This window comes from Nesoenas mayeri (assembly GCF_963082525.1).
Source record: "Nesoenas mayeri genome assembly, chromosome: 2".
NCBI lineage: Eukaryota > Metazoa > Chordata > Aves > Columbiformes > Columbidae > Nesoenas > Nesoenas mayeri.
In genome coordinates this window covers 115,620,337-115,642,374 of record NC_137543.1, presented here as the reverse complement: position 1 = coordinate 115,642,374, position 22,038 = coordinate 115,620,337, and the positions used below count along the sequence as shown (strand labels likewise).

Sequence of the window (22,038 nt, the reverse complement as noted above, 5' to 3'; positions counted from 1 at the left end):
CTCTGTAAGGCTTGACACAATTCACTGCCCTAGATCTGACTGATCCCCTTAGAACAAAAATTAAAGTTGCAATGAATTATGTATTTAAACAACCATAGAAATGAGTGGATGCATTAAAAATGAGCAGAGGCCAGGTCGTTTCTTTTTACTACTTCAGATAGGGGGAACTGAAACTTCGTAGGAATAACCTGAAGTAGTTCTACCAGAAAAGAAGCAAGCTTTGGCAAATACAGCAAAGCTTGAGGACAGACAAAGTTGATTCATGTAAATGTACTTCAAAGCCAAGTACAGGTTGAATAGGCTACTATTAGGCTGAAGCTTTGTTAGCAAGATACTAGTTTACAGCTTGGTGAAGGCTTTAATCATATTTGTTCTGTTTATGAAATAAGAGCTGCATTTTTTTTCATTTGTTAATTCCACAACTAGTGACTATTTCCAGGCACAAGACAACACTTTGCCTGCAGTTTCCTTCTTAAATTATGCAAGGAAAGAATTCAGACTTGAGAATAGCATTTGCCAGCTGTGTTTTCTTTTGGGGTTGAATAATGACTGCAGCAACTACTTGTATAAGGAAGTGAACGAATAGTAAGTATGTCTTAAATAGAGTTGCTGGATAGCTGTTCAGCACTTCACTAGTCTTTTAAGTAGTGTATGTTTTAATTTTAAATAAGGTATTACATCATCTGAGACCATATAAAACAAAAATGCAGATAATATCTAGAAACAATATAAAGAAATGTATTTAAAAAAACAGACTAGCAGGAAGTAATGTAGACCATCTATATTTTTAAATATGTTCCTAAATGGTCCATCAAGGGCCGTTCTTCAAAGTCTCCTCTTTCCTGTTCAATTTACCTTTGTTTTGTTTTGTTTTTTTCCTCTTTTGGTAAGCAACTATGCATAAGATTTTAAACTCAAGTTCAAAGTTCTCAGAAACAGAACAAACACACTGTGCTCCTTCACTAGCTATAGATGATCTACACTTGAAGAACATAGACTTGTCCTGAAGCCTAAGGCAGCCTGACCTGGTAGGCTGAAGTGAGAATGACCACAGAACTGAGCAGTCCATCCAGGCTGGACTGACTAGGACAGCACATGTATTTTTGCCTGAGGTATGTGATTCTCCAAATTGAATTATAAAGTAGCATCACTGTTTTAAGGTATATTCCCTTCAACAGGCTTGCAGCTGGATGTCCCAGGCTACATTAGAGCCATATAAACAGACCTATCAGAAGGATCCACTGAGTTGCTTCTCCCCTTATCTAAGCAATTCAGGTGGTGTTTTTTGGTAAGTTTTGGGTTTTTTAAAAAAAAAAGTAATGGTAAATGCAAACATGTCACCTTCATTAAAAAAAGCAGTAGCTTCCCTCATTCTGTTAGTGTCATCATGATTCTGCTACATGGTGTGAAATGTCAAAGCATTTGGAAGAGTTCATACATAAGGGAGTTTTTTTTATTTTAAATCACTTTTCCAATCAAAACCTTTAATAATTGTACAAGACAAAATCCACTTGAGATCTAGCCTCGAAAATATATAGGTGTCTTCCCTGTTGAAAGCTGTTATGGTAGTTACTGGAATAAGAAATAGAATTAAAAAATAGCCAGTGACAATCTGGATGACGAAATAAATAAATTTGCTCTTAATATTAAAGACTCAAAATAGGTCTCTGCTCTTCTGAGCTTATGGAAGATTCCTCAGTATCCCCTTAATGCCCTTCTTCACTTTCAGTAAAGCACAATTTGTCCCATGACTGGAGAAATGGATTCAAGTTCTACATAATCCTCAGTTTTACTTGAATACCTGATGTCCAGCGTTTACTGACCAGTAGAACAGTCAGCTAACATACACATCTCCAAGCTTGCCACAGCTTAACTATTTGAAGCTGCCTTCAACAAACTACTTACATGTGGTGTAGGGATTTTGTAACTGTATCTACTTCAATCAGAAAGCACACTCAAACTTCATTGGATTCAGTCTTTTTTTAATAAATTAATGTCATTCAAAATACAGTGCCAGAACATGATGCAGCTGAACATGCTAGTAAGGGTTGTCATGAAGCACCTGTGTTCATGTTAGATTGGCGGCACCCCGCTACTGCTAGTGGTTCCTGGGATTAATGCCAGAGCAGCACTAGTCATCTGCTCTCCTGCACACGGAGCACAGGCTATTCCTGAACAGTTTGCCCCCCCCAAAGTAAAAAACCTGATAGCTAAGGGATATCTATACACAATCACACTACAGTAATGCTTGTTATTAAATTAACAGAAAATAAAGACCTGGTTAATCCACACTAAAACTTTGTTTTACAATGGAAAAATACATCAGCAGCAGGAAGTAATATACATGAGCCAATGTTACTGTAATACAGAATGTGGAGACATTTACTGATTAAAGCTCCACATAGACCCGCACTATGAGGGCTGACAATTCCTATTGCAAGCCCAGCAACTTAAGTCCACACCTGGTAAACTACCAGCTGCTTGGAAGACCTGTATCCTAAACAGACAGGTATAAGTTAGTGAAAATAGAATACATGCACCTAATAATACAGCTTGACTGAACCTGCAGTCATTTTGCCCTGCATGTTACCATACAATGGAAGATCTACCCTTCCTACCACAGGTAGATCCATGGGATTTGTTTCTTTTTCTTTTAATGGCATTACTATACCAACATGAATATTAGTATTAAGTGCAGCACAGTCCTTTCATTGGGCCACACTGGCAATTATAGAACTAGCATTTAAGTAGAATATCCAGAAGTAGTTCAAATATAAGTGGAAGATACTGTCAAAAGAGTTGTGACATCATCCTAGAAACAGTAACTACTTTTTTCTGAAGCTAATTTTCCTGAACCGAGACTTCATAGAACTAGAAATTAATTCTTCAGACAAGCTCATGATATACATATATGTTTCTCAATTATCAGATAATAGTATTTCATATTATGGAAGCATATCTGCTCATTTCACTGATTCATACTGAATGGCGGCATTAGGTAGGGCATAAAAATACAACTCATGAAAGACAGGTTTGACATTTCTGTTTCCAGACCTGTTCTTTCACAGCTACTTATGTCAGGATGACTGAGCACACAATCAGTTGTGCAGTCTAATTTGGGAGCTACACAGGTGGTAAGGTAACCATCTCCCCGTCCAGCTCAAATTCATCAGCTCCATCTGGTGAGAAGAGATATGTTGGAGGTTTCCATGGGGACTCTTCAAGGCAAGATGGGTACAGCTTTCCTACGGTGCACCTGAAGTCCTTCCCCAAGTCCCACAGCACACGTTCCGATATGTGCTGTCTCAGAAACCAGCGATCAAGTTCCAGGTCATATTGATAGGTGGCATACTTGGCTCTCTCATTCATGTGGGTTTCTCGTATAAAGACACATAAAGAATTAGAGATGACAACAGCTCTAACGCATGGGTCAGAGTACCGCTTGGCAGGGATGTTAGCTGCCATTCTCCATTCGTTTTTATTCACATCGTAGATTTCCACCGTCACGGAAGACCCATCTACAGTACTGCTTGGGAGTCTTATACCAGAATTGCTGGCAATATGCAGTCCTCCAATATAGAATATTTTATCACCAAAAGCAGCAGCTGAAGCAAAACATCTACTTGTTTGTCGCATAGCCATTTCTACCCAAGCATCTGACCTGGGAAAATAACAGTACATCAAGTTGTGTGCCATTACATAAATGCAGTTGTGTACTGCTACTGCTGTGCTCCATTGCCAAGCGCAGGGCAACGGGCTTACCATGGTCCACTCGTCTTTCTCGGTATCGTATCTCTCCACAGTTCTCCTGTTGAGTTCTCCACCGACGCTGTCTCCTCCAATTGCATAGATGTATCCTTCACAGCAGACCAGGGATGGCTTTATACGAACAAAGAGCATTGGTGTCTTTGGAAACCAGGTGTTTTGCTGTGCATCAAACCAGTAAAAGCAATTCACAGTTCTGAAGGCAGCCTGCAGCTTGCTGCTTTTACTATGATTGGTTTTTGTGTTTTTCAGAGGAACTTGCCCACCTGCTATGTAGATGTCATTATCAGGAGTTACAAGCGTCCCAACCTTATGCAAGTCAGCAGGGGGGTTGCAGAGTTTGTAAACTTTTTCTGCCTGGGGGCTATAACAGACAGAAGAATAAAGACCACCAGGGTTTTCAGCAGCAGCTTCAATGAATATCATCATCTCCTCTTTCGTCATACCAAGCCTGGGCTTGAAAAACTTGGGCATTGATTTGTACAGTCCTTGCACCACCACTGATTTATCATTAGGTGGTAAGCCTTGAAACCAGGCTCTCTGTGTTACTTCTGAAAGTGCATCGATTCGGATTTGGCTAAGAACAGAGGACAAATACTGTGATCGTGATTCTGTGTTGTACTCCAGCCATAACATAGCAGCTTCACGAACTGTCTCCTCCTTTTCCACATTTAAATTGTCACTGCTTAAAATATCTATCAGTAGATCGTGTGACAGTTGCATGAAAGCCTCCTGGTGGTACACAGCTGTGAACTTGTGCTCTACCATTCTTTTAGCACTCTGTTTTAACTCTTCACAGCTGAAGAGATCAGCAAAACTTAAAAGACGCACACAATTCTCTGCGTTAATTTTTTTGATTAAGTATTCTCTACACCGTTGTAACACATCATCTACCTGTAACACAAAGAAAAAACATGCTAAGTATTACTGCATGCAATCTAGTCTTTCACATACCAGCAGCAGGTAGAAGTACCTGCATTTTGCGTTCAACAACAGAGTTTAGGCCTAGAGTACGGTACATACACAGAAATACAGCAGTGCCTTAATTGATTCATATAGATCAAGTACATTGCATGATTATGTCTGCTTGAGAAATTAATTATCTAAATACTAGAAGTGCAATGTTTCACTTCCACTCTCCATAAGGTCCATAAAGCAAGGAGGAATGGGTACATGAAACATACCTGGCAAGCAACTGCTGTCTACACTGAGCAAACTGGACAAGAGTATTTTGAAATGACTAAACAGAAAAGACTATTTAACAAGGTAAAGAAAAATAATGGTTCTGAGATTAGAAGCAGTTATTTCATACTCAAAACATTCCTACCTGTAAGAAGCAGGCAGTTTCATAAAGCTGTTCTACCGTGCTGTCACTTATTGCCAAGTTACCCGTGTATGCGTAAGTTATGATAATTTGTAAAGTGGCTGCATCCACATTCCTCAGGTGTACATGTGTTTGTTTACTTTCACTTAGCCCGCTCATGAACATGGCTCTGAAGAGAAATACACATATTAAGACAAGGACCAACAGCAAGTACAGTCATCTTAAAGTCACTTATCACTTATATGACTTCAGTGATTACACTCCAAAAGGTTAACAGGTTTTTTGGTTGGCTGTTTACAGGGGTTTAGTATTTACCTTAGGCTACCATCTAGTATTTAAGAAAAAAACACTTGTACAGAACATTCAGAAAGTACCATCAATGCCTTCTGCATAAATATTTTATATTTACGGAAACTCTTTTGTCAGCAAAGAACTCTAATGATTTTAAATTATGAAATTTAAAACCTTTTCTATGTCAGGTGATGATACAAGGGAAGAAACATCCTCCAGAAAATACTGTCAAAACATATACAGACATATTTTAGATTCTAAAAAAAATAAAAATAAAAAGCAGCAGATTTCTGCGATGGACTGGGCTAAGTCACATCAAAAAGCATGCTGCTCTGGGAGGAGGAGAAAGCTCAGAAAAAGAAGCAAGTACTAGAACTCCATGAAGTATTTCTTATATAGCATTCACAATAATATGCAGTAAAGTTCCAGTTTGTAGGAATAATCAATGACAGAAAAAACTACCAAACTTGGTCTGAAAAACAAACAACAAAAAACCAACAATGCCTAAATATTTCCATTACATCTTCCTAAAAAGTAGAAAGGCAATTTAATGGGGAACATTGATTTTAAGAGCTTTATATGAATTCAGGTTTGGTATTCATGGTTGTATTGAAAATTCAACTCAAGGCTCCTTCTATTTATTTGGGGCTCTTTAGGAAACCAGATATGAGACAAGTTAGAAAGGATGGTGGGTGCACCCTGCAGTTCTGCCCCCAGCTGCAGAGGTGAAGGGGACACTCCCTAAGCAGCACCACTCCCCGTAGCATCTGATACAAAGACAGTATGCTACCACCATCTCCTCATCTCCTGTCTTCTTCTAGGCTCCTTAACTCAGGGCAAGTTGCATTTTACGAGGAATCACTGACTGGTAAAGCGAGTACCAATTCGTCACTCAGCTTTTAAAAGTTAAGACAGTACAAGTGCCAGGAGAGACTCCTCTTTGTAGAAGAGAAGCAGGAGCTTCTAGAGAATTTGTCTCTAGTGCACGCATGCACACAGTAGAGTGTGGCCTGTGCTGGAGCTGGGCTGCTGCAGTGCCATGTTCAAGTGCAAAGATGGAAGGTAAGTTGGCTGCAGCCTTACACAATGGCTGGATCACACTATGAGATGCTTTTCTGTTCTTCTGCCTCTCCCCTCAGCCTCCTTCGGGGCTATCAATTTTTCATAATAAAGCTAAATTTAGGAAGCTGAGCATCTTTTTTGTAAACCAAAGTAGAGAAGAAAAACAGAACATGACAAAACCACAAGCTTGATGCTTCTTTTAACCAGTGCCAAAGCCTCATTTCATAAATAATAAACAAACACATATGAATAAGAGATCTGACTGCATATTCTAATGCAGTGCACTGGGTGGACTCATGACAGCTTCCATTATTAGACACCCACATTAAATCTGGCCACATTTCCAGTGGCGGTTATTTTATAAACTGTTGGAACTATGTCATCTGCAGGCATCCAACAACAATAATCATTATCTAGTGATCACGCAACACTTGTTGCTAGAAATTGTAGCAGACTCATCCGAGATGAGAAAACCACAGAAAACAGCAACAAAAATGTATGTGAAAGAAACAAATGAATCCTTGAACACTTCCTTGCATTACAAGTTATTCACTTCATCCTCTACAAGAAAGCAGACAAAATACAGAATACATTTTAGAAGTGTTCTGTACAGTGACCCCACCTCAACAAGAAAACAATTTCCAAACCTTCCCTTGATCAAACAGAAAAGTTATAATCCTTCCACAATGCACCAGGAAGGTAAAACATGCACAGATGTCACCAAGACTAGTTTCAAGCTTCAAAACTTTTTCTAGACAGGCAGGCTAATTATACTGTATTGCCAACAAAAAATGATTAATCACTGAAGAAAATTCATGGTGCCTCATCTTCTAGGTCTTACTATGAAGGTATTTGCAAAAAAGTAGTAGCACTCGACCTATCTTACTAATAAAAACTGTTCAAAAGGCAAAAAAACAGGACAGAAGCTATTGCTACTGAATTAAAAATTGCAACAGCATCTTGGGGGCAGGGAGGGGAACAAAAACAAAACACCACCTACACACAAAGGAAAAAAAATATTGGATTGCAGCAAGGCTCTCAGGCAAAAAAAAAAAAGTTTCTGGCTTCTTTGCTGAGCAGAGAAAACCGAATGATTCAGAAAATGAAGCTGTGAACTTGCACAGCAATCCCTACTTTTAGCAGAAGTTTCTGCTAAGAAACTACAGCTAATAAACATTACAATGGAACTCCCATAGCCACGTCTCATGAATCCCTTTTTACCGTACCTTGGGAAATACTTAAAATAAAATAAAATTTAAATATTAACTCCCTACAGAAAATGAACCATCACAAGTGTGATATTTTTTCCATTTATTATAAAAACTATAGTACCTATCCAGAGTAAGTCACCAGGTGCCAGAAAATTTATTTTACTCTTTTAGTGGTGGCAGGTAATTATATTTAGGTTTTTTAATTACTTCACTCATCTTTAAAACTCTTTGCAACACATTGTTAATCTATCAACTAATATTACACTCAAAAACAGCTATCATAGATTTCATAGAATTAACAGATCCTAGTTTGAATACTTACCTAAAATACGAGCTGCATGTTGCAAGAACCATCTTATGGCAGGGAAATTCAGTGCCCTCAACAATCAACACTATGTCAGTTAGCAACTGCTGTTCATAAAAGAATTTTAACTGCTCCAGCAAGGATACAGCATACTCTGTATTTATCTGCCTCTCGTCCTGGGTAGACATGACTGTATTCCATTAATATTTCCAGGACCAGAGAGAAAAGTCAAGATCTTTTCGCCAGAGAAAGGTCAGTTCAATGTTTCTGAAGCAACGAGGGAAGAAACAGCAGGAGGTCTGTAGCCTTCAGAAGTGATATTGATAAAAAAGGCAGTGTTATCTTGGACTGCTGAATCAGTGTTTCAGACTTTGACCTCCTATTAGGTCATCATGCTTTGACTTGATGTCATAATCTGTTCAGATACTTTCAAGAGTGTCTGCAGGGCTTCTGTTGAGATCTATGATGCAGCAAATGAATGAGCAAACGTGAAGTCTGAGGTAGATTTCGTGGTAACATCTCGTGATCATTGGCTGCACTTGAATTACTAAAAGCAGGAAAATAAAAATTAATTTACATGTTAGTATTTCTTAAAAAAAGTTTCAGAGTTACCCCTTAAAAGTAATTGTCTAACAAGCTTGTTTCTAAATTAGTACTTAATTACTCGCACAAAAACTCTTGTTGAGAAAAAAACTGAACAACGGAAGCACTGAAGAGAAATGAAAAGCAGAAGAGTTTGTACATTAATTCTCATCAAGACCTAGACTTATGAATTAAGATAATTCATTCCATCAACACAGCTTCTAAGACCAGAGAGTTAAAATGAGGTTCAGGAAGATTTTAATCCTCTTCCAAGAATTACCCAGTTTTCCCACTGAGTACACCCAGGCATTTCCTTCAATCATTGATAAGATAGTCACAGTTTTTTCATTTCCACATTAAACAGCTACTTCTTCTGCTTGTGTGTTTTTGTCTACCTAAAGCTTACCAATAACAGGCCACTAAAAATACAAATGCACTTTCTTCAATATGACATTATTTTCCAGCTAAACCCTCAACATCATCATCAACCCATTTATTTCACCTTTGGCATTCTACTAGAAAACAAGCAGAATTGCAGCTAAAGATTAAAAAACCTAACCACCTATATTCCCAATGCTTATTTGATTTATCTTCTCTGTGAAGAAGAAAGGGCTTCACCTATTAACATTTCACATTCCACTTTTTTTCTGAGTCATTTCCATACAGCCAGGTAAGCATAACCGCTGCTGACAGAAGAAAACAAAAATAAGGAGATAACAGGAGCAAAGGGATGCTGGAATAGCAGGGGTCAAAACACTTTGACTGGTTATAAAACAATGGCCACAGTCTACTAAAGTCTGTTTTCTTGTTTGGACATTTCTCCTCCTCTTACAAGTGAGGTCAGATTTTATCTTCCAGGTGAACACCGCAACATATAATAATTAGAATGGGATAGTTGTAACAGTAAAATCACCATCATAAAGGACACCAGAGTACCAGCTCTATCAAATACTTTCAGATTTATTTAATCTTGCACTGTTTCTTTCACATTCCAAAAATCAAGGAATAACCAGGGACATGTTTGTCTAATGTGTAAGACACCACTATTTAATATTATAATTCATGATGAACAGTTAATGCAGAAACACCTTACTTGAAATGCCATACTTTAAATTCCACACAAAAATACATGATTTAGTGTAAGATGAAGGCTGTAGAAATACCTGCCAATCATATCAAAGATCTGCTATTTCAACAGAGCCCTGCCTGTAATACAATTCAAAGACAGCTGTCTTTTAACATTCACTCACTTGAAACAGATATGCTTAATTAATGCCACTTTAATCACTACTAATTTAGTGTCACTGATCTTTTTCAGTGAACAAATATACCTCAACAGGAATCTCAAACTCTTAGTTTTCACTGGTTCTTTAACTCGAAAACAGTCAAAACAGTCAAATACAATGTTCACTGTTTGTTCAGGTGAAGCCAGTTAATAAAAAAAAATAGAAAAGGTGTCAATATTAGGGAGAGGAAGGAGAGACTACTATCTGCTATAATAACAGATATTATCATAAGCCTTGATTTCAGACCTTCAAGTTTCATGTGCAGTTAACCCCTGAAGTCACTAAATCACAAGTATATAAAGGACACAAAAAGATACCGTTCATCTAAAGCAACAACCTTCTGCCTCAAGTCACAGCTTTTCAGCAAATGAGTATGCATCCTATCTCTGCATCACTGACCACTATCCTGGTTATCTGAGAACAGCTTAACATGCAACCTAATCCACTGACAGATTTTGCACTGAACTTTAAATGGCTACAGAGACACGCAGACTTCCTAAGTGTGTTCGGCCCACAGAAATAAATAGCTCATGCCTCTACTGGTATCCCGGGTCTCTCTACAGCATTGTTTGTCCTGGCTTGGGAGTAAAGTTTCAAGAACAATACAAGCCAGTGGGTTAAGCTCTGTCTGGGCAGAGCATCAGTAGTACGAAGCTTTAGCAAAAGAAGTAACTGATGTTATAACTTCCTATCCTGATGTAATTTTAAAGAATGTAAATTTTCAAAAGCAGGAAAAAGGAGCAAAACTAATACATGCTGTTTCAGTCATTAGGTAACAGAACCAGCCAAGGATGCCATGGAAAAATCATTATACACCTGCTAGTAAGATTAAAGAAATTTTTAGCAGAATGCAGCTGACAGCTGATAACTGAAAAAGCAGACCTGTTCAACAGAGGATGAGTTGAAACTGTGAAATTACTATAAATAGCTGGAACATTTAAGTATGACCCTCAACAGCAGAAAAGATTGAGGAGATGACAGGAGTCTTGTCGCAGAACATTTAAGTGATGTGAACCACATCTCTACTGTAAATTTACAAAGCTTGGAGTCCTTGACCTGAAACCATCTCATTTCCATTATATGCTCCAAGGAGGTGCACATGGTAGAAACATACTACATACACAATTCCCGTTTTCCACATCCATAATGTGTTTTGCTGCCAATGATAAACATTCTCTAAAGAACACAATTTTGTATTTGTCGCAAAGTCAGGAATGACAGTGCATCCCCTTCTAGTGGAACCATGCTAAATACTCCTCAGAAGAACAATACATACATCAAGGATCTCTGAATTTCTGGCCTAAAATTACCATAACTTCTATTGTCATTTGCCCAAGAGAAATGAATGTGCTCAAACCATTAGGATAAGTGGCACAGGAACACCATTTTCTGCCTGGAAAGTCATCCAAGACTACCCACCTCTCTCACACCTCTCTGAAGAGTTCAAGACAATTTTTAAAAGAGATACTTTCCTCACTTTACAGGCTGAAAAACCGAGGTACTGGAATAAGCATCAGCTTGTCCAAAGCCACATACTTGCCAAGGGAGAACTGTAGGAGGCTCAGTTCTCCCCAGTCCCAACTTAGCACCTCTCTCACTGCGTTGTGCTTGGCTGGCATACAGCTCTTGGATCTCAGATAACTGAAGAACTATGAACTTGAAAAGATGTCTACAGATATACTACAGTCTCCTGTAGTTCTCATAACTATACAGTGGTGAACATTTCTGATTTACAGATTAAAAGATCCATGGCTGAAGTTAGCTTAATATTCTGAACTGCAATTCTGATAGAATAAAAATAATCCTTGAATACAAGTTCTATGAATAAGACTTTCCCCTTTAACGGTGTCACTGGAAGGACCATTTTGTTCTGGGTAGCTTCTTGGAAGTCAGCTATCTAAATAGAACAGGACTGGTAGGTATCTGCTGGAAGGCCACAGCAGAACTGGATTGCAAACTAAACCAAAATGCTACCAGCTGATCCAAAGTCCCTGTCAAGCTGGAGAGCAACATTAAGTAATAGGTTGACAAGAGAGTTTGGTTTAAGTAATTACTGCTTTTACCTTACATAATTTTAATGGGGTGGGTTTCACACTTGTTCATGTACTTCAAATCTGAATGAGGCCATTCCAAAAATTAGTCATCAAATGTTAATGAGTAGTAGGACAGGCTATTAATTGTCTGCCTTGAATTTGTTTATCTTCTGAAGCCATGCAAAGACTGATCAACAGAGATACATATTGCACTACACATATGGAAGTGTTAACACTGTATTTCAATGTATAACATGGAATAAGTACATTCAATTAGTAGGGAAAGGCATGATATACAGATACAATATTCTTTGAGTGGATTAATTTAAAAAAAAACACACACTTTATTTTTTTCCAAATTATAAGAAGGACAAAATAAATGTGCAGACATGCAACTTTTTAAAAAACTTCTTTTTTTTTAAATCTCATTAAGAAGACTGCCAGATTAGAAGCCTAACTTCCAATAAATTTCTGGAAAACACTTAAAATACCTATGAAAGTCTCATAGGTTCCTATCTGCATCCTCAGCCATCTGAATACTTCTTGAATTCTAACTTCACTAACTACAGCTAACACTTCAATAAACCTATATGTTTGGAAGAAAAAGAAAACTCAAACAAAACTTACTTCCTGGATGTTCAACTTATTTAATCTAGTCTTAATTAATTTAAAAAACCCTTAAATGCTACTTTCGTGCACTTTTAATCAAATTCCTATTTCAATCCAAGGCCAGCTTCATAAAAATCACAAGTAAAAACACGTCTAAAGAGGTGAGTCATTCACTATTTTTAACATAATAAAACGTCAGAATTAAGAACTGAACAACGCTAAACCAAACTACACAAGCATTCATATGTGTAGAGACAGCAATCCTCCCAGATAGCAATGAAAGCACCAAGCTCAGGCATTTAAATACTTAGTTACCATTAAGGATATGCTGAGTTACAAATGAACATGTTGCAAAATGATTATGCCAACTAATAGCAAGGCAAATACAAGTACCAAAAATGATTAAAATCAATTATTTAAATCAAGACACCTAGCCAACGGATCTCAAAGACAGGAAAGAAAGAAGAAAAAGAAGCTGGAAGCTCTAGATTCTTGAGTAATGTATCAAATTTGCATCCTTGGCAGTGAAAAAGAAATAGGTAATTGATGAAGCAGTTCCAGACTCGGAAGTTTTCCTCTCTTCTAAAGCCATCAAAAGTGTCTTTGATAGCACTGTAGTCCAGAAACCTGAAGACATTAAGGAGATTCTAATATGGCAACAACATGAAATTTTACAAAAAAACAAGAACCTATTTATTCCTACAATGTTACCATCTTGAAAATTACTATTCACTTGGAAACTACTACTATTTTCCATACATACTATGCTCAGTAGGTGACTTAAAACTTTGAGGTAGGTGAGCTTTCTGAAACTATGCAGAAGCTAGAGATTAAAAGTGTCAGACTCCATGCTAACAACACGTTTGGTCACAATGCTCCTCATGACCAGTTTCTTTCCTGCTTTTCTGCTCCTAAAGGAAGTTATACACTAAAGGAAATACCTGCTCAGAAATAAAATTAGCACAAGATAAACCAACAACTTAGCTTGGCAACTGGCCTTCTATGCTGAGCACAGGTAGTTTCCATCCCCAAGGGCGTTTCTGTTTTGTGGAAAGACTTGACCTGTTTTGGAAAATTAACCTTTGCAAAAAAGTGGGCCATGGATGCCTCCAGTAAGATCCAGCCATACATCACGTATGTACAGAAAAGTGGCTTTTTTTCCTCTGAACTCTAACATGTTAATAAAGCTAGTCTGTTTTATTTAACAACTTAAATTCCAGTTCACAAGTATATGTCACTCCCCTAGATATCCACTAGGATAGATGATGATGCCCAATTACAAATTTAAGCGCTTCTACATTAAGAAATTAGATTAATAATTAACGTAGCTTAACTAACTGTAAGTTAGTTCCTGAAAGGTTAAAAGTCTTACAATGGATATTTTATTCATGCACATTAAATTTACTCTCAAAATGCAACAGCCACTAAATTAAGAAAGAGGAATTTCATGATTTGCACCGATTTTGGTCTGTCTCATAATCACATGACCAAAACAAAAAATCTGCCTCAACAAAAACCCCAACAACAACCTGTTCAAAATGTAGTGAATAAAATACCAAGCAGCAACATCCTTTCTTTTGCTTTGGTCTGTTCCTGCACGATGTTAGTTACACAGCACCAAGTATAACAGGGCCCTTTTACTCCGCACACAAAAATAATCAGGAAAGAGGTCTGACACCTACATCCAGATCATAAGACTACATGGTTTGCACACGTAAGTACATTAAATATTAATAATTACTTATTTCTCCTAGCACCTTTATGAGACACCAAACTAAGCTGACCATGTATTTTGATGATCTCCTAAATATATCATCTTAAAAATCACGTAGATACAGCCCTAGGTGAACTCACAAAAGAACATAAACTTTCAGGTCCACTATGAACAAAAGTAATGGACAAAGCCAGGCTGTGGCTTTGCAAGGAAACCTCTAAAAATTCAGATGCTAATTACAACACAAATACATTTCTAAATCATAATTAAAGTAATTTCAACGACAGCAGGTACCTATCCCATTCATAACAGGAATAATAGTAAACATTGGAAAAATCTTAGGCATGCAGATGGCTAACTTCAAAGATATACTATGTGTATTTTTGGTCTATAAAAGATCACTATGAAATTTGACTCTTCAAATCCACACATAAACATTGAAGCCCACCGTCGGTCACTGTAGCTACTAAGACTATATATTCGCACGCAACTAGCCATATCAGCAACGAAAGGTGGGCAGTTACAAGAAACAGCAATGCCACTACAGTGTTGTTCTCCTAGAAGACTTCATCGTGTCTGCCCCTTAAAGCATCTCTAAAAAAAAAAGGGCATTTGAAAACACGCCAACCCGCTCAGCTGAAGAGGAGCGCTGAATGCTGGAAGTCCTGCTGACCACCCCTGTACAGGCCTGAGTTTACTGTCCCCTCCTGCTCGCGGGACGCAGTGACACGATACTAGAGAGGGAACACATTTGTTTCCTCTTCCCGACACCCAGGTGGCTCGTCCCGTTGCTTTAACTCCTTTCCTGATTCCTGAATAATCTCCCCGCCAGCCCTAAGGAAGGGGGCATCTTCCTGCTCCGCCAATACCGCCGCACTCCGGGGCGCACGGCCGGCCCCGCTGGCCGCACGGCTGAGCGCCCGGCGCTCTCCCTCCGCTCTCCTCTCCTTCTCCCGAGCGCCGGCCCAGCCTCCTCGCCTTCTTCCTCGGGATGCCGCAGCTGCGGGTCTTCGCCGCTGACCAGCAGCCTCAGGAGCCGCGGCTGCCCGGCGGGAGCGGCCACAGGTCGCGGAAGGGGCGGGCAGGAGCCGCACCCAGGCAGGGGGGAGCAACCGGCTGCCGCAGAGTCCCCCAAGGGCCTCCCCGCCCGCCGCCGGGGCCGAGGACCCCTCCCGGCGAGGGGCGGCCTACCCCCGCCCCGGCCCCGCAGGCCGCCGCCGGCCAGGAGACGGGAAACGGCCCGCCGGCCGCGCCAGACGAGGGCGGCCGCCGCCTCACGGCGCGGCGGGACGCGAGCGCGGGAAAGCCGCCGCCATCCCCTCCCACCCCCCACACGGACAAACCTCCGACCGCCGCTTCCTCTTCTGCCTCAGAGTTCCGAGCGTGGGCGGCCAGGGGCGAGGGGGCCGGGGAAGCGGGGGAGGAGGATCCGGTCTCACCAGGGCTGCGGAGGCGGCGGCCACTCAGCGGCGCAGGCGCGCTGCCCTCCGCCGCCTCACTCCCCGCACCATCGCCGCCGCGCGGCGGCCGTTACGATGCGCCGCGCTCTGCCGCGCCTGCCCGCCTCCCCTGCGCATGCTCAGAGCGCGGAGAGAGCCGGGGGGGGGGAAGCCCCGCGCGCCAGGTCCGGCGCCGCGGCCCCGCCCCCGCTTCCTGTTCCTCTCCCCCGAGCCGCCCCTGCCCACGCAAGCGCCCGCGCGCCAAGGGAACGGCGGCCGCTCCGACGCTGCCTACGGCGCAGGCGCAGAGCGGGGCGGGAGCGCCCCCGCCCCAGACGGCGCCAACGTGCGGGCGGAACTGGCGCCCCCTGCTGGGAGGAGCGGCCGCTGCAGTGCGGGGCCCGTGGCGGTGACGGCCGAGCCGCTCAGCCCGGGATCGTCCCGCTCGGCCGCCCGGAGCCTCCTGGTCTGCCGGGGGAGCCTCCTGCGGGCTGAGGCACCACGCAGCTGAAACGTCCTTCGGACAAACGCGGGAGCCTCTGCGGCGAGCAAATGCCGCCTGGGGCACGTGGGGCCCTGAGCCTGCCGTGTGAGGAAAGCCACGGGCAAGGGAGCCGAGATGAGGCTGAAGTCTGGTCAAAAAGAAAGGAAAATCCTGAGAACAGATAACTTTTTAAAAGCTAGGGTGTGCTATTTATTTATTTGTAATTTCCCTTTGGGTCCATCCACCAAGAGAAAGCCCAGGGAATTTTAAAAAGTAAAAACCTAAATCGCAGGAATTGGGGATTAAAAACATCCCAGACAAGTCACACGAGCGACCCACACACAAAGTACAAGAGCTGCCGTCAGCGGAAAGAACAAGCTTTGTCTGGGAAGGCCTGCGAGGAACAAGATCAGTAACCCTTCCCAAGGATTTTACAATTTGTGTCTTGGTGCAAAGGACAAGTTTAATCTGAACCTTACAGAAAGTACAGGAATTTCCCAGCCTAGAAGTGTAAACAGTTTCTAAGCATCCACTGTTTTTCCTCCAGTCACTCACCTACGTGCACAGCGCATTTGTTGTGCTTCCTCCTCTCGACGTCTCTCCCGATACCCTGTGCTCTGTCCTTCAGAGATGGGACATTGTGAAGTGGCACTCAGATTCTCACCTCCTATAAAGGCCCGGGACAGAGGCAAATTACAACCTCACATTTCATAAATTCTGGCTGAACATCATCGAGTACACCATACTGGAATAAACACACCTTGTTCATATAAAAAGAGCGTTACATTTGTCAGTTCACTTAGCCACGTTAAGTTGTAAGAGCACTGTTTCCTTTACTCAGTACCAAACAACTCACAAGCTTTAGAAACAAATAGCAACTTTGCCTTGTATTGCCTGTTATTTTGCCCCTACAAAAAATGCTTTCAATAGTAGTTTTAAGCAGAAAGTTAGTAATATTTCCTTTTTTTTTTTTTTTAACATAAGTTCTAATGTTACAAAAGGGAAATATTGGATTTGTTTCAGGATGCAGCTTAAATATCTGCAAGAAGAGACTAGTAGCTTTCCATACACCAGCTGAAGGCTTTTACTGCTATTCCTATCCTCATGTTTTGATTCCCCCTCCCACACATTGATGGAAAAAGGCCTCCACATCACTGTTAAATGAGCCTCAGGTGGAAGGGGGAGTGGACAAGGCGCAGCTGCCTGCCATAAAGAGAGTGAGCTGAGGATTTGGTTAGTTTCTTGGTGGGCTGTGAGCAGCAGCATGGACCTTAGTTTTGGGGGGCTTTAATGGGGCAGGAGTAGTTTAGTTTTTGTAGGGCTTTTCTTGTGTATTCTTCCCTACGTTACTGTCTCTTAAAGGTCAAAGTTAATTCTTGGACCTTTGACCTAAGAGAGTGAGTAGGGTCTGTAGGCTTTTTGGTGCTTACAAGAACTGGGCTGGCCTTTCTAGATGGAAACTGAAGAGAACTGCAGTGGTCCTGAAAGCTTCCTGGTGTTGTAGGCTGAACTGTGTGCTAGTTTGTAACAGGTCTTGAATTTTTATTTTTATTTTCTTTTTTCATCCTCTGACTTTGAAGTTGAGCTGCTTTATTTGTGTGTGTGTATAGCCACTTGGTCTTCTGTGTTCTCTGATTTCTTTTATTCTTGCTTATAAGCTGTATATGGCAGGGTTGTATCACTTCCATGGGTTGGAATGGGCTGGGCTTGGCTTACTGTGTTAGTTGATGAAATATGTAAGTGTGGGAGGAAGTTCTGTCTTGTGAATTTAGTAGGCTTTGAATGCTTTTGTTACCTATCATTTAATTTAAGCACAGGAAGTATGTTGTCACTGAAATATTTAGTTCATTATGTTAGCTGTTATTGTTCTAAAGCATATTATAAAGTAAAAATCCTGAATTAAGAGAGCTCTTATTATGATCTCAAATACATGTGTTGGCATTAATAAGTGTTTTCTTCATGAAGCACTGAACTTCTGTTTGTGTGAAGCTTTTGTTTTTCCCCAGGTCTCTTGCTCAAGGCTAATTGACTGAAGGCTAGTTTTTAATTGGCTAGAATACCACTTATATGGATGTGTGCATATAAGACTACATTAACGTTACTGGTCCTGTGGCTATAAAATGTGTTGTAAGATTAGCTTGAAGTATGAATATTGAGAGCTTCATAGAAAAGCAAAGGAGAACTAAAATCTTTGATAGTCATGTCAGTTTCCTACTTTCACTTTAGAAGATAGTATTCTGGAATGACATGGTTTCATTGGGCTGGGACAGGAATGTCTGTTGAATTCTGATGGAGCATAAAAATCATTAGGTCTCAGATATTTTTTTCAAGTGGTTAATACTGATCATTTCTCTTTCAGTGTCAAAAAAATTAAAAATGAATACTGCCTCAACTTCAGAAAGTAAATCATATTCCACAAACCACTCAAGACCCTTTTTTTATGCACAGCCAACAGTACAACAGCCTTTTTCAAATCCATGGTACCCCAGTCATGCATATAGTCCGTACTGTGTACCTGCTCCAGGTAAGGTAAATGAGAGTGGACTGTGGTAGCTTTGCTTAGTAAATTACTGTTAGACTGGAAGGAACAAATGTGTATCTGTGTAAACAAGCTTCTTGTGAGTTTCTGGTAGGGTTAAAGTAATGTTTTAGTTGTCAAAGATCTGGTTGATGATGGGTTAGTTAAGTGTGTAGTTTGTATGCTAGAACGTATCTGTTTCCGGAGAATGGGAACTAAGCAAAATATTATGTAATGGTTATCCTACAGAGAGAGAGGTCTAGAACATGCCTAACTAATATGTGTGTATATACAAGTTCCATATATGCATGTGCATGTTTTAGGTATGGATAAATATAAACTTAAAAGTCTGCACAGAAACAATGTTGTTAAATACACTTTGTAAACAGTATACCTCTGAGCTTCTATCTGGAGCTGTCTTTTTCAAAAGACAATGATATAGCATAGTCTATAAAACAGCAAAATAGTACGGAAAGCTAATTGTGTACATTCTAAGGAACAGAATTAAGTTCTGGTTAAAGTGTAGCTGCCCAGACAAGTTGTTCCATATCAAAGAACTTTCTCTGGGGTTTTGCACTAAACTTGCTTCTAAGTGTTGACAAGTGGAGTATTTTACTTATGTGTCTGACCTTGTAGCTGTCTTTGTGTATGCAAACAAGTATTAATCAGAATTACTTATTTCAGAAAGAAGATATTTGTTTTGACTTTTTTTTTTTATATCCCCAATGTGTAGGCTTTCGAAGTGGAAATCCATATTTTCCATTTTATTCTGTTGCACTGCATGAGTACCCTGGATTTCTTGTTCCACAGCATCCAATGCATGCAAGAGTTAACAGAAGGCATTATTTTAATGCTCCTCCACCTTCCCCTATGTTTTATCATGCAACAAGATTTAGACACTATAGTACCTCTGGGAAAAAAATGGAGACAAAAGAAACACAGACTGATCCTAGGCAGCCTGAAAACAAGCATAAAAAGCATCAAGATATCCGTACTGAAACGAAAGGTTGTGATGCAGGAAATATGGCCTGTGTTTCTTCTGGTATAGGTACAGAGACTGAAAGTACTTCAGAGAAACAAGATTCACCTGGATCTTCCACTGGAGTAGACAGAGAGTTTCATAACAAGAGCCCTTCCAGCTCTACACAGTATAGAAATCTTCCTACTGGAAGCTATGCCTTTGAGAAGGAAGAAGTGAGGATAGAATATGGAAATGGCTCTCCAGCTATTCAACTGTGGAAGTCCTTTAAAGAAACTATCCCATTGTATGATGTGGCAAGTGGTAAACCAGTCCCAGAGAATGTAGTGCAGCGTGACTTATTTTCTGTTAGCTCATGTGAAGGAATGATATATGGCCCTCGTGAAGGGGAGAAAATGGTGCCAGCAGCTTCCTTAGATGAGAGAAAAGCTGTTCTCTCCTCAAAACAGGGTATTGAAACTGTGCAAGAAAGAGAGGTCCAAAATAATGAAGTGAAACTGGATGCAGAAAAGCAGGTGAATACAAGTCAAAGGGCAAAATCGCCCCCAGGTGAAACCATGGCAGTGCAAATCGCCGAGTTGGCAAGAACTGTTAGCATAGATCAACCAGTGGCAGGAGCTAAGAAGTCTAGCTCTAAAAAATCTGCAGGCTCAAAGACTTCTCAAGAAGAGCCCAGCTCTATGCAACAAGCAGGACTACTTCCATCTAGTATGGAGGTAATAAGTGACTTGAGTTTTCAGCAGAAGAAGATGAATCTAAGCCACAGTGCGATGAATGACAGTCAAATGGATAAAAGTGTTTGGTGTGACGAATCAATTGAGAAGTACATTCCCTCTAATGATTGGCTGAGTTGTATGGACACAAGCTACAATTATGATGTTTGTTTGCCACAAAGGAAACGTCGAAGTGTACTCAGTCTTTCTTCTGATGACATGTCCTCTAGAGAGGAAGGCTCATCAATTGATAATGCCCCAGTGTCTTATTTTGTTCCTGACTATGTGCTTCAGAAAAGCATGTATACTTTCCAGAAAAATACAGAGGGCTTGGAGAAAGAGAAAATTAAAAGTGGTGGGTCCCTTAATGAAGATGAAGTGCTAGGAAGGGAGCAGATGAACAGCTTGAATGACCAAAATGTCAAAAACTCTCCAACTACAAAGAAGAAACAAGCTTCTGGTAAAGGTAGAAAGCTGGGAGCCCTGCCTAGATCTTCTAGTCAGAATAAAGTCAGTTCTCTCAAGAAAAAAGCAGCTAAGAGTTTGTCAGAAGTTGAGGACTCTGAAGAATACTCTGTGAGGGGAGAAGAGGAGGATGAAGATGGAGAGGATGAGGAGGAGGAGGAGGAGGAGGAGGATGACACGGATGAAACAGAATATTTATTTCAGGAAGCTACTCCATATGGAATCTTGACACCTAGTAAAGGAAGTTTCTACCCAGTTGGCCACAGGGTACTTTGGAAACCACCTAAAAATGCTATACCAGCTCAATTAATTAGCTGGCCTGCTCAAGAGAAAACAAAAACTAGGTGTGGGCTTCGTGAAAACATTGGTGTAGTTTATAAGACAAAGGAGAAAGAAAAAGATGAAGTTGTATACAGTGACTATGGGTATTATGGAAGAAAGAGGCCTATGGCAAAAAGAGAAGGACTTGAACACCAGCGAATGCTACAGAAGTTCTTGGGAGGTAAGGGAATTGCTGAGAACAAAGTGCTGCTTAATAGAACACACAAAGAACACTTAATTGCAGTTGCAAATTGTAGTTTGAACCATTGGGAAGATTGGAGAATGTTGTAGCTTCAGGTTTGGCCTAGAGTCAGAAGTACTGCAGAATATTTTTAAGGCAGAGGGAGTTGCTGTAATTTTTTTACCTATTGCTGGTTGTGAAGATGCAGAATCCTCATGCGGAGAATCCTGTAGAAACTCTCATTTATACTTATCTTTTTGACATTAGTGGTAATTTTTTCATTTGAAAAGCTTCAGGCCATTTGAACTATACATTCACCATTGTTTAATAGCGTCTTGGAAACTCAGCGTTTAAATTTTTATAAACATTGTCTCTCCTATCAGAGACTCATGTTAGATGGATTAAACAGGATGAAGTTAATCTGGTGGCCATACTCTGTGTAATTTCTCTACAGAAGAAGAGTCAAACCATTAGATTTTTTTAATTGTAGCTGATGGTCTCTTGCTGTTAGCAACAGAAGTTTTGCTGTGTTTTCATAAAATCAGTGTGAAGTTGTATTATATTTGGAAAATAACCTTTTATTTAATCAAAGGTAGATATTGGTAGAAATTGGATTAATTTGAACAGAGAGTAAAGAGTTATCAGTCAGGGATCATAACTGGTTATGTGGGTACTTCAGGTGGTGGTTGCTCTTTAGCATGGTCTTGTGTTGTGAAAGGCATCTAAAACTGGGTGATCTACTTCTAATAACCAGCTT

General features: G+C 40.4%; 1 protein-coding gene across 3 annotated transcripts; it reads right to left on the bottom strand.

Moving 5' to 3' along the window:
- Positions 1-1,971: 1,971 nt before the first annotated feature.
- On the bottom strand, positions 1,972-15,732 carry KBTBD2 (kelch repeat and BTB domain containing 2). 3 transcript variants are annotated; one of them, XM_080339581.1, is made up of 4 exons: positions 15,525-15,732; positions 7,976-8,504; positions 5,093-5,258; positions 1,972-4,659 (listed from the first exon to the last, which is right to left on the bottom strand). In XM_080339581.1, exons 2-4 carry the CDS (start codon positions 8,143-8,145, stop codon positions 3,124-3,126), a joined length of 1,872 nt encoding a protein of 623 aa, XP_080195707.1. In that variant the 5' UTR covers positions 8,146-8,504; positions 15,525-15,732; the 3' UTR covers positions 1,972-3,123. The 3 variants fall into 3 exon arrangements, with proteins under 3 accessions (XP_080195707.1, XP_080195708.1, XP_080195709.1); XM_080339582.1 differs by lacking the exon at positions 15,525-15,732 and adding an exon at positions 14,810-14,979; XM_080339583.1 differs by lacking the exon at positions 15,525-15,732 and adding an exon at positions 9,158-9,179.
- Positions 15,733-22,038: the final 6,306 nt, after the last annotated feature.